This window comes from Lipotes vexillifer, unplaced genomic scaffold, assembly GCF_000442215.2.
Source record: "Lipotes vexillifer unplaced genomic scaffold, Lipotes_vexillifer_v1.1 scaffold258, whole genome shotgun sequence".
In the NCBI taxonomy this organism is placed as follows: domain Eukaryota; kingdom Metazoa; phylum Chordata; class Mammalia; order Artiodactyla; family Lipotidae; genus Lipotes; species Lipotes vexillifer.
In genome coordinates, this window is record NW_006793735.1 from 981865 (window position 1) to 996477 (window position 14613).

At 37.2% G+C, this 14613-nt stretch overlaps 1 protein-coding gene across 4 annotated transcripts in view; it reads right to left on the reverse strand.

The window, feature by feature from the left end:
- Nucleotides 1-89: 89 nt before the first annotated feature.
- The window catches only part of ACTL6A (actin like 6A), a 27377-nt gene continuing 12853 nt past the window's right edge, over nt 90-14613 (reverse strand). For 3 of the 4 annotated variants that reach the window (XM_007466696.1, XM_007466695.1, XM_007466697.1), the window contains 9 exons: nt 9672-9766; nt 9289-9395; nt 9102-9191; nt 7868-7929; nt 7129-7243; nt 6898-6978; nt 4845-4940; nt 2295-2381; nt 90-549 (listed from right to left, as the gene is read on the reverse strand). In XM_007466696.1, coding sequence (XP_007466758.1) covers nt 469-549; nt 2295-2381; nt 4845-4940; nt 6898-6978; nt 7129-7243; nt 7868-7929; nt 9102-9191; nt 9289-9395; nt 9672-9766 — 814 coding nt within the window. In that variant the 3' untranslated portion in view covers nt 90-468. The remainder of the gene's footprint in view (nt 550-2294; nt 2382-4844; nt 4941-6897; nt 6979-7128; nt 7244-7867; nt 7930-9101; nt 9192-9288; nt 9396-9671; nt 9767-14613) is intronic. The other variant, XM_007466694.1, reaches the window with a different exon arrangement.

Here is a 14613-nt window from a genome sequence, read left to right on the forward strand (position 1 = left end):
ATAAACAGTGAGTACTTCCATTCAAAATAATGATAAATACATTTAGTACTTAAAGTGGCAAGTTACAACACAGCAGTCCAAAAAAAAAGTATTTCTGGAGTGGCTAGTAATTTTTATTTAATTTTAAAAGCTTAAGGTAAAAAACATAGGCAGTAAGTTTTACTAGTCAATAAAAAGCAATTCTACCATAAACAGAGTTGGAAAGCATTTTACTGAAAGCAAAATATTTAGAGAAAATAGATATTTATACAAAATTATAAAATGCTTGTAATAAGAATAAGTGCATTTCAAGGAAAGCACAAACTTATTTTAATTTACAGAGCCAGTTAAAGCCTTAAAAAATTTAGGTGGAAATTGAAATATGCAAAAATGTATAAACATCCTACAAAAGATGGTTGTTCTTTTCCTGAGTATACTAAAGCTATGAAACGTAAGGTGACAAAGAAGGTAGACGTTTGGGAACTCTTCTCAAGGGCATTTCCTTTCTACACACTGCTTCCCTCCTTCTTCATATTCTTGTTTGGAAATCCACATCTGCTGAAAGGTGCCCTGTGAAATGGAAAGAAAAAATTATGTACCTTTCTATTAGAAAATTTTTTCTTTTAATATCTTCATTATCACAACTCCTAATTTTTGAAGAACTCTTAAACCCCTCCCCAAATAGTACTCAAATTACACCCTTCTGGGCTTCCCTGGTGGCGCAGTGGTTGAGAATCTGCCTGCCAATGCAGGGGACACGGGTTCGAGCCCTGGTCTGGGAAGATCCCACATGCCACGGAGCAACTAGGCCCGTGAGCCACAATTACTGAGCCTGTGAGTCTGGAGCCTGTACTCCGCAACAAGAGAGGCCGCGATAGTGAGAGGCCCGCGCACCGCAATGAAGAATGGCCCCCACTTGCTGCAACTGGAGAAAGCCCTCGCACAGAAACGAAGACCCAACACGGCCATAAATAAATAAAATTAAAAAAAAAAAATTACACCCTTCTTTTTTCTGCCCTCCTCCAGAACACGCAAAGACACTATTTAGTCTTGCTCAAGTTTATATAGAATATTAAATCTTTCTATACTGTCATGAGGATTTAGAAAATGCTGGGAAAGGAAGATGAAGAGTTTAGCTATGATGGACTGATTAAGGCAACAACAGAAATTGTTGGAAGGCTTGATCCTAGTACAGCATTGATGAAATGTTCTAGCATTTGATTAATGGTAACCTTTAGAACTCAAACTAGGATAAAGTATTACAAGTACACAAATGACAGTACACACGCACTATGCAAAATAAACAGAAGGTCAAAAGAGGAAAATGACTAAAGGAGGAAGGAACGTGGACTACATTACTACTAAGACATGTAAGCAGAAGAAATCTGTTCCCTATGATTATTCAAGTGGATTCATATATTGTATCCAGTTTTGAACTAAGATCTATTAAAAGACTAGAAACAGAACACAGACCAGAAATACATAATGGACAGTTACAAACATTTAATAGTTAATAGCTTTTTAAAATGTTTAGCATAAGTACTTAGTGACATTTACTTTGGCTGCTCTGAGGTGAAGGGGAAATCCTCCAAATTTAGGGTGCAGATAAGTACAAGGATTTCCTCCTGATTCACAGTAGGCACCAGTCCAAGCAGCATGCAAACCCCAACACCATGACTTCACCATTTGCCCCAAGAACCAATTCCTGACTTCCTCTACCTCACCAACAGGCCAGGGAGCAACCAGAACCCAAGAAGGAATGATTTAATTTTTTTTTTGTTTTGCAGTATGTGGGCCTCTCACTGTTGTGGCCTCTCCTGCTGCGGAGCACAGGCTCCAGACACGCAGGCCCAGCGGCCATGGCTCACGGGCCCAGCCGCTCCGCGGCATGTAGGATCCTCCCGGACCGGGGCACAAACCCGTGTCCCCTGCATCGGCAGGCGGACTCTCAACCACTGCGCCACCAGGGAAGCCCGGAATGATTTAATTTTAAATGTGCTGCAGATAAGTCCTGACCAGTGCCAATGGGAGTATTATTAAAAGAGGCGAGGATAAGTTAACAGATGCCTGCCTCTGTGTGAGAGGGGAAATTGTAATTAGATTGAAATTACCCACTAATAAGGCATTGAGGCCTTTTGTCATTTTGGAACATGTAAAACTGGTATCAGGTCCTCTACTAATTTGATAGCTAAAAACTGCAAAGATAAATGATCCATGGGGATTTTTAGTCTTTCTACTAAATTGAGTATTTTCAGTGATACATTTAAGTTAAATAAGAATCTTCAACTATTTTGCAAAGTAGTTTATCTACTAACCAAAGAAGCTAGAATGGAGCCACCGATCCATGAACTAAACCTCCGTTCCACTGTTGTATTATTTGCAATCAGTTTCAACCGCATACTCTAAAATACAAAGGGAAGAATAAGTATTAGTAGGATCAAATAGAACAAGTGACTCAACTTAGGAAATTCAAGTTATGACTTTTTAGTGGCTCTGGTTCAAGTACTAATTACACATGATTATTTTGTAGTAGCCAGATTAATAGTAGGCATAGGTTGGACTCCTGTATAGGATTTTAAAGTACTTGATTATATCTTGTAATGTGTAGTTGAATAAGAAAATAAATTATATAAACCTTACAAAACTGCATACTAGAGAGCATGGCATTCAGAATTTAATCCTAAAACAGCAAAATAAGTACTTAACACTATAAATCAGGTACTGTGCTAAGTGCTTCATATTTCATTTTGTCCAACACCAAGTATAATTATTATCCCAACCTGCTGCCCTTTCTGTAGTGCTCCTCAACTTTCTAACTTACTTTTTTAGGCCTTCAAAATCCCTCCTCTCTTAGTTCATCCCTCATATCTTAGTTCACCCCTCCCTATTCCTCCCTGCCCCCATCCAAATCAAAACACAGACATAAGATCTCAGGAAAGTTTATTCACACTGCTTTCTTTCAAGTTAGTGTTTCTGTTCTGCTGGAACAGTCTCTCAATAAACATGGTTTTATGGCTCAGCACTATCCCTATCTCACTTCCTATATGGAGAGATTTTCCCTCTACCTAGGAATTTGCTTCTGGGGATAGTTCTCAAATTGTTGATACTTACCAGTTATTCTATATATGAACATACAGTTTGAGTCTTTTTCACAGTGAAATAACTGGGTGGAGTATGTGGAATGGGAGGGAGGGGTGCTGAGAGCGGGAGGGATGAATACAGGGTTTTGTAGGTGAGGAACTGGTTGATATCTATTACAATGGATTTCATTAAATTTTAATTGCCTCCTCAAAGACAAGGATAGTATCTAACTGGTCTTGACCAGTCCTTGGACAGCCCAAGTCTATACTCATTATTCTGGGACTTTTATGAAATCTAATGATTAGTACTATAATTAAGGTAAATGCCAGATCAGTCTATATCTCCAAGAATGTAAGGAGGTATCAATCTTGTGCCTATATCAATACTTACATAACAAATATAAAAATGTGGCATATGTAAAACAGTCCTTTATATGAGAAACCAAAGGCTATCAAGTACACAAATTCTATAGATTCTGTTAGGGCCTTTGTAATCTCTAATTAAGTTTTTTAAAATGTAATATTTATTGCAGAATACCTTACAAAAAGCTACTTGATGGAAGTTTAAAAATCTAAAGACTATGACTACTACTCTGTTACTAATGTACCACGTAAACTATCTTCTCCCTAAACCAGGTTCTTCTATCCTTTTGAAAGTTACCACAGTGCACCAAGGGATGTTTTTAAAACATGAAAGCTCTTCAGTCCTCTGCCAAATTTTATCTTGTAAGTTTGCTATTAGTACGTGACATGACCTGGCACCTATCCCTGTGGGTTGAACTGTATCCTCCAAAGAGGTATGTTGATAATCCCTGGTCCCTGTGAATGTGACCTAATTTAGAAATAGAGTCTCTGCAGATGTAGGGTGGACCCTTAATCCATTACAACTAGAGTTCATTTAAGAGGACATACCCACAAAGGGAGAATGCCACATGACGATGGAGACAGACACTGAAGTGCTATAACTGCAACCCAAGAAATGCCAAGGATTGCTGGCAAATCATGAGATGCCAGAAAGAGGGAAGGAAAAATTCTCTTCTGTACATTTCAGAGAGCATGGCCCTAATGACATGTTGATTTCAGACTTCTAGCTTCCAGAACTGAGAGGTAATAAATTTCTGTTGTTTTAAGCCATCCAGTTTGTGGTACTTTGTTATGACAGCCCTAGGACATAATATACCATCGTGCTCATCTTTCCAGCCATATAGCTCTCCCCACTTCTACACAGACTATAAGCCAACTACTTCAAAATATTGGAATATGCCATCTTCCCTTCATATTCTGCACATGGTATTCCCTCTACCTAGATGTCCTTTCATAAACTGCCAACCAGCTGAACTCCTATTCATTCAAACAGCTTCTTAAAGAGGCTTTCCTCTGACACTTCTAGGGAGTTAAGTGCTTTCCCCTCAGTGTTCTTAAGAGTGCCTGGTTGATGACATACTGAACCACTTAGCACATTACAGTTTTTATTTTCTGCATGTCTACTCCTCCTAACTGACTAAGCCCTTGGTGGGAAGGGACTATATTTTCTATCCTTAGTGCCTAACAGACTAGGTACTTAAGTATGGAATCAATGAATAAAGTGAGATTCAAACAGTACAAGAGTAACTAATAGATGTCATCTAGAAAAATTTGATTAATAAGGGTATTAACTTTAAGTAATACCATACCAGGCAGACACAAAATACCATCAACCTACTGAAAAACAAACTATATAAAGTTCCACCAGCAGTGAGGATACATATGACTGAAAAATACCACTAAAGAACAAACAAAACTTACCGGGGGTGTTTTCTGAGAGAGTTCTCTATTCAACCTGTCAGTAAAGCTCTGAATTAGCGTGTTTCCTCCTGCCACTATAACGCTGCCATAGAGACCCTGGGATGAAAACAAAAATAAATTAGTTCCAAATGTTTCCAACAGTTTTAAACACAACTACAAATAAAATCATGCCTTCCAGTACAATTTTCCCTTTTTAAATTTTTTACTTCTACATAGACCTAGTAGTTTAATCAAGTGGTTCTCAATCCTGGCTGCACATTCAACTCATTAGGGAGCTTTTAAAACACCAATGCCTGGGGGCAATTAAATAAAAATCTCTGGGGATAGGGTCCAGGAAAAGTTTTTGTTGGTTTATTTAAAACTCTCCAGATGAGGGCTTCCTTGGTGGCGCAGGGTTAAGAATCCACCTGCCAATGCAGGGGACATGGGTTCGAGCCCTGGTCTGGGAAGATTCCACATGCTGCGGAGCAACTAAACCCGTGCGCCACAACTACTGCAGCCCGTACGCCTAGAGCCTGTGCTCCACGATGAGAAGCCTGCGCACTGCAACAAAGAGTAACCCCCTGCTCTCTGCAACTAGAGAAAGCCCACGTGCAGCAACAAAGACCCAACGCAGCCAAAAATAAATAAATTTATAAAAAAAGAAAACTCTCCAGATGATTCTACTGTGCATTAAAATTTAAGAATCACTATCTTAAAGCAATTATTCTACAATCCAATCATAATTTTCTGGCAGATAGCTGCCAGTATTTCATTAGAGGTATATTTCATAATTACATCATTTCAGAATGCACATCTAGAAGTTACTATGTTTAAAATTAGACAACGTTTAATGATTATGATAATCCTGATTATACTCTGACAATAGTCCTGGCCAAAATGACTGCTACCTTTCTCTTTTGCAGAGATGAACTTTTTCAAAATCCACGTGCTGAGGCTTCCCCCACCAAAAGTAAATTCCCAGTAATAAGGAGTATATTTACCTCTAATCTGCATGTATGCATCAGAAAGTTAAATGTCAGCCTGCTTTTTTAGTGGCTAAATTCATAGTTTGAAAATTTATTCCAAATGTCTAAATCATCTAACTTTTGAAAGAGAAAATAGAAGCATCTCCGCTGCAGTCAACAATAGTTTAAATTAAAGGCGAAAACTCAATAAAAAACAAAGTTAGCAATGTCTTACAGTAAATGTACTTCAAATCAACTGCCTTCCCCTTGAGTTTATACTAAAAAATTGCATACTTACAACCCCATTATCCTAGAAGCAGCACATCCCTGGCAGGTAATTAGTTGAAACAAAGAACATTTTTCGTAACTTCCCGGAAGTCTTTTTTGAACATGATTTTTTATAGACCCTTAGCTATTAGCACTATGCTCTAAGCAAATGAATTAACTCAAAGAATATCAAGGCAATATGTTGGCTACAAAGTAAATCTAGCATTTAAATAAGATATAACCTATCTAATAATTAGTATGGTATGGAGTATGGAGTTAGTCCTTAAAACTTGGCAAGAAATAAACTGATGAAACAAACAGCTTGGCAAAGCACAAAAAATATGAAGTTTATATCTAAACTCCATGTAAAAGTTACATAATTTAAACCTTAAACCACACCTTCCTGAAAAATAAAAAGTAAAACTGTACTAGGTACATTAAAAATCACCAATAATCTATATCTTGGTATATCACGTTTTAGGAATCTCTAGAACAGCAGTGTCCAAAAGAACTTTCTGTGATGATGGAAGTGTTCTACATCTGCACTGTCACAGAGCAGCGACTAGCTACATTTATAATGTGGCTAGTGCAACCGAAGAATTGAAATTTGTTTAACTGAATTGCCACATGTGGCCAAAAGCTACCACACTGGACAGAGTTCTAGAGTTCTGCATTTTTCCTTTTCTAGTAGAACTTCATTTTTTTACATATTTTTATAAAATGGACTTCAAAGTCAATGGCCAAAGTTGCCAACTTAAATAATGATGGCCATTACAAATAATGGGGCACTAGATTGCCCTAAAAGATACCTTTATGGCATAAACGAGACTGGCACTTACTGGTCTGATGTCAATATCGCACATTCCAACACTTGTAGTGACAACATGACTGACGCCCAGCATTGTATTTCCTGATAACCCCTATAACAAAATAGAAATGAGTAGTCACACAGAAGACCTTCAAACAATAAAGCACATCCAAAAGAGTTTAGTCAGTCTTATTTAGGTTTTGTAATTACAAGAGATCTTTAAAGGAAAAACCAGGCTAATTATAAAAATAAGCTTTTATACCTTTACATTGGAAGGGTCAAATAATCCTTCAGGAATCTTTAACCGTTCTGCTCCAAAATCACAGTTGTAGCCATTGGGGAATTCATAATGAACAGTTGGCATCTGTGCAGCTACTCTGAAAACATATCAAACAATATTAAACAAAAGACAAAAACAATCCTCTTCAGAATTACAAACTACTAAGGAATCATCAACTTATAAGAAAGCAGAGTGATAATATTTTCTTTTAAAATGTTATTCAGTATTTCTTAACTTTTTACCTTTCGACCAGTTAAGCATATTCTACAATTTTTTAAACTAATCAATTTCTTTTCTCATTTATGAAGTACACAGTTTAAAAAGAAATTTTTTTTTTAAATTTGTATTTATTTTTGGCTGCGTTGGGTCTTCGTTGCGGTGCGCGGGCTTCTCATTGCAGTGGCTTCTCTTGTTGCAGAGCACGGGCTCTAGGGCGCACGGGCTTAGTTGCTCCACGGCATGCGGGATCTTTCCGGACCAGGGCTCAAACCTGTGTCCCCTGCACTGGCAGGTGGATTCTTAACCACTGCGCCACCAGGGAAGTCCCTACCGTTTTTTTTTAAATTGAAGTACAGCTGATTTACAATGTTGTGTTAGTTTCTGGTGTACAGCAGAGTGACTCAGTTATATATTAAGTATACAGTTTTTTTAAAAAGATTAGTATGAAGGTTTTAATAAGCTATTAAGTTTTAAGTCTTGTAGAAAAAATAAGAAAACATACTGTTCATCGTAAGTTGAATCTGATACTTGAAGTACTGAGGCTTGAAAATCCTGGATAACACACTATGGATTTTTAAAAAAGGATAAGAAACAAGATTATTGAGATTTGTCTTTGCAGTCTATACTTCTGTAACATTATTTTAAAAACACTTTTCTTAATGAAACTGTACCACATTCCTGGATGGCTAACTCATTTCAAGGGTATAAATCTACCTCGTAAGGACTCTTGAGCATCAAGAAACCCAATTCTAAACACCGCATTGTAAGCTAAATTATATAACATTTAAATTACAACCCTTATGGAAAAATGATGAGATAAAAACAAGTGGAAACCCTTGTATCCCAGTCCTGCATAACAAAATTGGTTTTAGAACACTGTTTTCCCATTTAAAAAATTTTTTTCTTTAAAATTTTTATTGGCGTATAGTTGATTTACTGTTTTTCCCTTTAAAATAAGCTTAGAAGCAAGACTTCATTAGCTGAATATATATAAAATGCATATATATTGTATCTTATGGAATTTTTAATGACTGACATAGTATAAAACAGTTAAAAAATTTGCAGTGAAATATAAAGGACCTCTGAGCTGCTAAGGAAAAATCCTGTCTAAGGTCTAGGCGCAATTATTAATCATCTTCACAATTTTTCCTTGTACCAAACACCCACAAAAAATCTTTATTCTTTAGGTGTAAGAAACTGTCAAATAGGATATATCCCTGCCATAGTAAATGATGACTTTCATATTCTTTTACTGTTAAAAATGAATGTATATTGTGGTGTGAGAGGTTGTTTTACTAACCTCTCCCCTGTCAGTAAGTCATGTTCAGAGATGGATTTTTCAGTAAAGAAAACCTTTTGTTGGCTCCTTGCTGTGAACAGTAACACATTTTTTTACATAGCTGACTCATATTAGGAAAGAGAACATAACTGAGCCATACCAGCAGGTCTCTATACACTAAAACCATTTTCTTAGTCAAAAAACGTACAGAATAGCATAATGCTTGTTTTTATCCCAAAGCTCCTTTCAGGTCTCACCACAGTAATCCAAGTGAATATATAGTAGTTTGTTGAGATATCTGACAAGCATGAAAAGCACCCCCCTACTCCGGCAAAAGCTATTAATTTTGTTTGTAAAATATCATTAAAAATATAAGTTTGAAAATATAAAGTGCTCATACTCTAGTCAAAGACTTACAGCCTATAATGCTTTCGTAAAGAGAATAAGGGTTACTTACGTTACACATGTAATTGTGCCAAGACCTTGTAACCTGTGGCAACTTCTCTTTTCTTTTCCAGTTTGCTGGAGATCCTTCACGAACAGCTTCCTGAGTGCCAAGAGCAAGTGCTAGGTTAACAGAGTTCACCACATGGGGGTGGGGAGTTGGAGATAAATCCCAGAAATAAAATTCATTCATCACTTACTTTTGATGCAATCATATATGGAGGAATCAGTTCTATATTCATTTCTTGGAAGAGTTCTCTGCACTGCATAGTAATAAAGTCTCCAGCAAGAGGGGATTTTACAATGCCTATGAAACATTAAACAAGGCTAAGAAAGCATTCCATCCAAACTCCCTGTGACAAATTTCCTCTGTGTATTTATACATGATTGTTTTCAAGCAGAATTAACAGAACTATCCTTCCAAGCATGAATGAAGCCATGCATCAGTTTTAAATATATACTAAAGATTAAAAAAAAAAAACGCTTAAAGACATGACTGGGAAAATGATATACTTTGATAGTCCAAGTCATTGCTTTATTTCATGATCTGTGTCCTCTGTGCGCCCTGGTTAAATACAGTTACCTTGCTGAAGGACATAGCCATCGTGAACTGGAATTGCAGTGGTATGAGTGGCTCCACTGTCCAAGATAAGTCCAGTAGAACGACCATTAGCAAATCTAGTTTAAAGCATTAAGGAAAAGAAAGTATCAAGGTTCCTAAAATAATGTTTATTGTAAAGGGAAGGTTTTATTAAGGCATTTTTAAAACATGTGCATTGTGGCTTAAAATGCGTTAAAAAAAATAAAATAGGGCTTTCCTGGTGGCGCAGTGGTTGAGAGTCTGCCTGCCGATGCAGGGGACACGGGTTCGTGCCCCGGTCCGGGAGGATCCCACATGCCGTGGAGCGGCTGGGCCTGTGAGCCATGGCCACCGAGCCTGCGCGTCCAGAGCCTGTGCTCCACGGCGGGAGAGGCCACAACAGTGAGAGGTCCGCGTACCATACAAAAAATAAATAAATAATAAAAAAATAAAATAAATACGGGGATGAAAGTTGGCGTCAAATAATAACTCTGGTTTCAAAACAAATGACAACAGGCAGGACTTCCAGAATGGTGGTGTGAGGAAGTCAGAGAAACCTTTATCCCAGAGAGACAGCTGTTAAACTGGTCCAAATTAGCACAGTTATTCAAAGTCCCTGGCACAGATCAAAGGGCTTACAACAAACTGAGAAGCATTTAACAAAATCTATAGAAACTTGGTAAGAACAGTGGGAGGCTGTGACATTTGAGATAAGAACTAAAACCATTCTCACACAGGATTAAAGAAGAACCATTTCAGCAGTTTGGCAGGTGAGTGGCGGTTATCATCATCTCCCCCAACTCAATAGGAAGAGCTATTCCAGGCAGATTCAACAGCCAGTGAATATCAGCAGACTCCACTTATCCCATTTTCCACAGCTCTGTGCTGCAGAAGGCCTACATCATGTGAACATCATAAACCAACATTTAGGAGTAGAGCCATTCACTGGATCATCAAATATTTACTGAGCATCTATTATGTGCCTAGTGATAGGTCTGGTGCCCAATAAAGGAGGGCAGCAGGGAGGTCATTCTCTCACTAGCACTTAAGCAGAGAAGACACAAAGAGGTGAACCAAAACTGTCTCTGCCCTGAAGGATATCCTGATAAGTGCAGCAGAGATCAGTAAAGCTATAAAAAGAACAGTTTGAGATGCCATGGGAGAGTATATAGGAATATAACCGGTCCCTGGGAAATTCAAGTGTAAGCTGGGGAGGGGGACATGGGGAAGAGGAGAAACATGCGGGAAGGCCAGGAGGCAAGAGAGCATGGTTAAGAGGTCAGGGAAGTGCAGCATAGTTCAGTGGGGCCTGAAAGGAGAAGAAAGGCAAGGCTGTGGAAGATGATTCTGGCTTAAATCAGCAGACTGGCAATTAACAAAGATGATAAGAGCTGCAGTGTGAAGACTAGGCAAGATAAGAGGAAGGGGTGCACCTAATGCAATGGCAGTGGATAGAGAAAGAAATGGATTTGAGGGTTTGGATTGGGGCCGGGGGAGGCTGGAGAATAGACAGGTCTTAACTACAAAATTTGAAGGTTAATGAGAAAGATTTCTGGTCTAGACAACTGGGAGTAAGATAATACACAAAGAAGAAAGAATAAATTTGATGGGAGAGAAGAATTTTGGGTATATTGAGTTTAAAGTGCTTAAATAGATAACTAATAGAAAAAGTTCTAGTAGACAGCTGGACGTGGGCCTGGAGCTCACAAGAAAGATCTGGGATACAGATATGGATTTGGAATTTGTCAGTGTATAACTGGTATCTGAAGCCAAGGAAATAGATAGTTAAACCAGAAAGAACATGTCAAGAGAGATGAAGGGCTAAGGGCAGAGAACTAAGGCATGGGCAGGAACGATCAGAGGAAAGAGGTCTGAGAATAAATGGCCAGAAAGATAGGTTAGTAATTTATCTTTGCTATTACTGGTACTCCATTGATCTCTGGTCATCTATATACATAAACACTAATTTTATCTGTTAGTACAAAGTGATACAGTAACACCAGACTAAAAGTATGTAAGCTCTCCTAAAGATGGCAATTATAAAACCTGGACAAATTATTTTAAGTGACCATTTTAAGATACTGGAAAGTATTCAAAAGTAGTCAAAACTCAGCCAAAACTTATCTTTATGAAACTGCAACCAGAGGGGGTAAAAACTGCAAGTTTGCAGCTTCCTCGCCTAAAAGTGCTTCCCAGCTCCATAGCTATGGTTCAGGAAAGCAGTGATGAAAAATCGCAACTTTACCACCTTGAGTGAACACAGAAAGGAGTTCAGGGCTGGAAGAAAAGCTGGACATTTAAGGTAGAAACTCTGGAAGAAAGAGAACCACAGAAGGGATAAAACCCAAAATCTGAGAATAAAATCTACTCAAATCTCTGGTTGACAACTGAACTATTCAACTGCAGGACTGCAGGGGGACCAACAAAATGCAGAGAACAGAAGGGCAATGCATTCTTGAAAAACAGAGGTGCACCAATGAGTTCTGTGATTTTGCTACCTTTTTAAATAAATGAATTCTCCAACAGCATGCAGCTCTGACAGCAGAAGGCTGAAGCCTGCCTCGCAAATTGAGGTGTCAAGAGGACAGAGCCTGAGGCTGGCAGATAAGAGGCCAGCTATCAATTAAGTCAGATAAAACAATACTACTCTTCTCACTAATATTTTTGTTTTGGAAAACAGTTATCTTTTTCATAAAACTGTTATTTTTGTTGACATTAATGTGTCTATTTTTGTTATTTTTAATTAATAAGAAAATGTTAAAAGGATTCTTAGTTTTAAATTCTCAAACAGTAATATTGATAGTTATAACCTACAAAAAACAGAAGCTCTGCATCATCCTCAGTAATTTTTAAAAGTGTAAAGGAATCCCAAGGCCATGGTTGAGAAGTCAAAACAATTTTTAGAATAATACTAAGATGTTATTTGCCCTTTTCACTGTCATTCTCTCATAAATGTACAAGAGAGTTTTTTTCCAGAGGCTATGTCATGTGTGATACACAACAGACTGAATGTGATATGAGAATCCAACTTCTGCTATTAAGTCCAACGTTAAAGAGATTTAAAAATTTGTGAAATGAAGCCACTCTTCTCATTAATATTTTTGGTTTTGGAAAACACAGTTATTTTTTATTAAAATATTTTATTTATATTAACATACAATGGGCTTATTAATTTACTTAAAATAAGCAAATATAATTTTTAAGTTTCTGTCTTAATTTCTAATATGGCAAATACTACCAGATATGATCCACATAAATAAAAGCTCTAGGTATAAAAAGTTTGAGAACCTCTGGGCTAGAAGAACACAGTAAAAAACACCAGTCAGCAAAAGCCAGTAGTGTTAGGAATTCTAGAGGACAAACAATCTACTTCCCTTACCAAATAAATTACAAGAGAAAATAAAGGGGAGGGTGGGTACAATCTACAGACCACAAGGGACCTAAGAGACAATATTGAACAAAATACAATGCATGATTCCTGTTGTTTGGGTCCTGATTCAAATATACTAAACTGTTTTTTAAAAAAGAAAATAAATTGTGGTTATATCTTTTTAAAAAAGGAGACATATGGTAACATCTTTTAGAGATACATGCTTAATGTCTGGGATTTACTTCAAAACCATGGTGGGAGGGGGAGTGCCTGCGGTTATAGCTAATACCACTTAGCTCTGTGTTGAAAATTGTTGACCCTGGGTGATGGGCACATGGAGGTTCAATATAATATTCTATCTTATTTTGTGTAAGAAATTTTCTATAATAAAAAGTTAAAAAATAAAACAATGCCAATTCTGTTTACATACTCCTTGTATGGAAGTAGCCAAACAGATCTTATGTTCAAATTCAGAACTGCCGTTTTCAAGCTGTGGACTGGGACCAGTTTGCTTACTTTGACTCCAATTTCTGACAGGATTATTATGAAAATTAAATGATATAATGCACACAATGAGTCTGCTAATACTCTCCCTCCTTCCTCTACTCAAAACCTCCAATGGTTCTCTTGAGTCAAAAGTTCACATTTTTAAAATCTAACATGCAAGACTTCTACAGTCTGATCTAAACATATTTTTACAACTTGTTCTGAAGCCGAACATAAATCTTCAACTCTAAACTAAGTCACTGTGAAGAACGCTTACACTTTCCACCTCCACACTTGTGCTAAAGTCATCTCCAAGACACACCATGACAGACAAATGTTAGATTACAGTTACCACAGTGATTCTCACACATATTAAATTCGCTTGAATATTACAGCAATCCAGGGAAGTATACTGGATAAATGAGTAAAAAGTGAAGTTCAAATTTTAAGTACCTAATTCAAGATCAGTTTATAAGCACTGGAACTTGAACTCTAAATATAGGTCCTCCTTCCCCCACATCCTGCAATTAAATTCTCTTTTCTTTACAAAGGCTTGTCAGGCTACAATATTACTCCACTGAACTACAATTGCTATTTGAAAAATTCATATTAATCATGTACTTCTTTATGACTTTTGCCAATGCTATTTTGAAGTACTATTTAAATCTGTTATTTAGTTTTCAACAAGAATATTATTCTCTGAGATCAGGACATAATATTTCCTTGTCTGTCCCTTAATATGCTTGTAAAAAATATGTGGTGATTAAATCTTAAACGAATTTACAGCCAATTTCCACTTTTCTAAGGTACTGAAGAAGAGGAAGGAAATGGCAATCTTTGAATTCAACTAGGTCAACTGACTTAAATACTGTCCTGTCATCACATTCCCCTTCTAAAAACAAATATTTTTGTTTTTGTTAAACTTCGTTAAATTAATGAGAAGAATTTGAGTGCGTCTTTCCTATCTCCCTCTCACATTTTCACATGCATCAGTTCCAATAAGAATACTAAAAGATAGATATCTAAAAGCAATGGAGAAAAACGCCTCAACTTCCGAACAAGCAAGAAGTGGCTCCTGTCTTCCTGCTG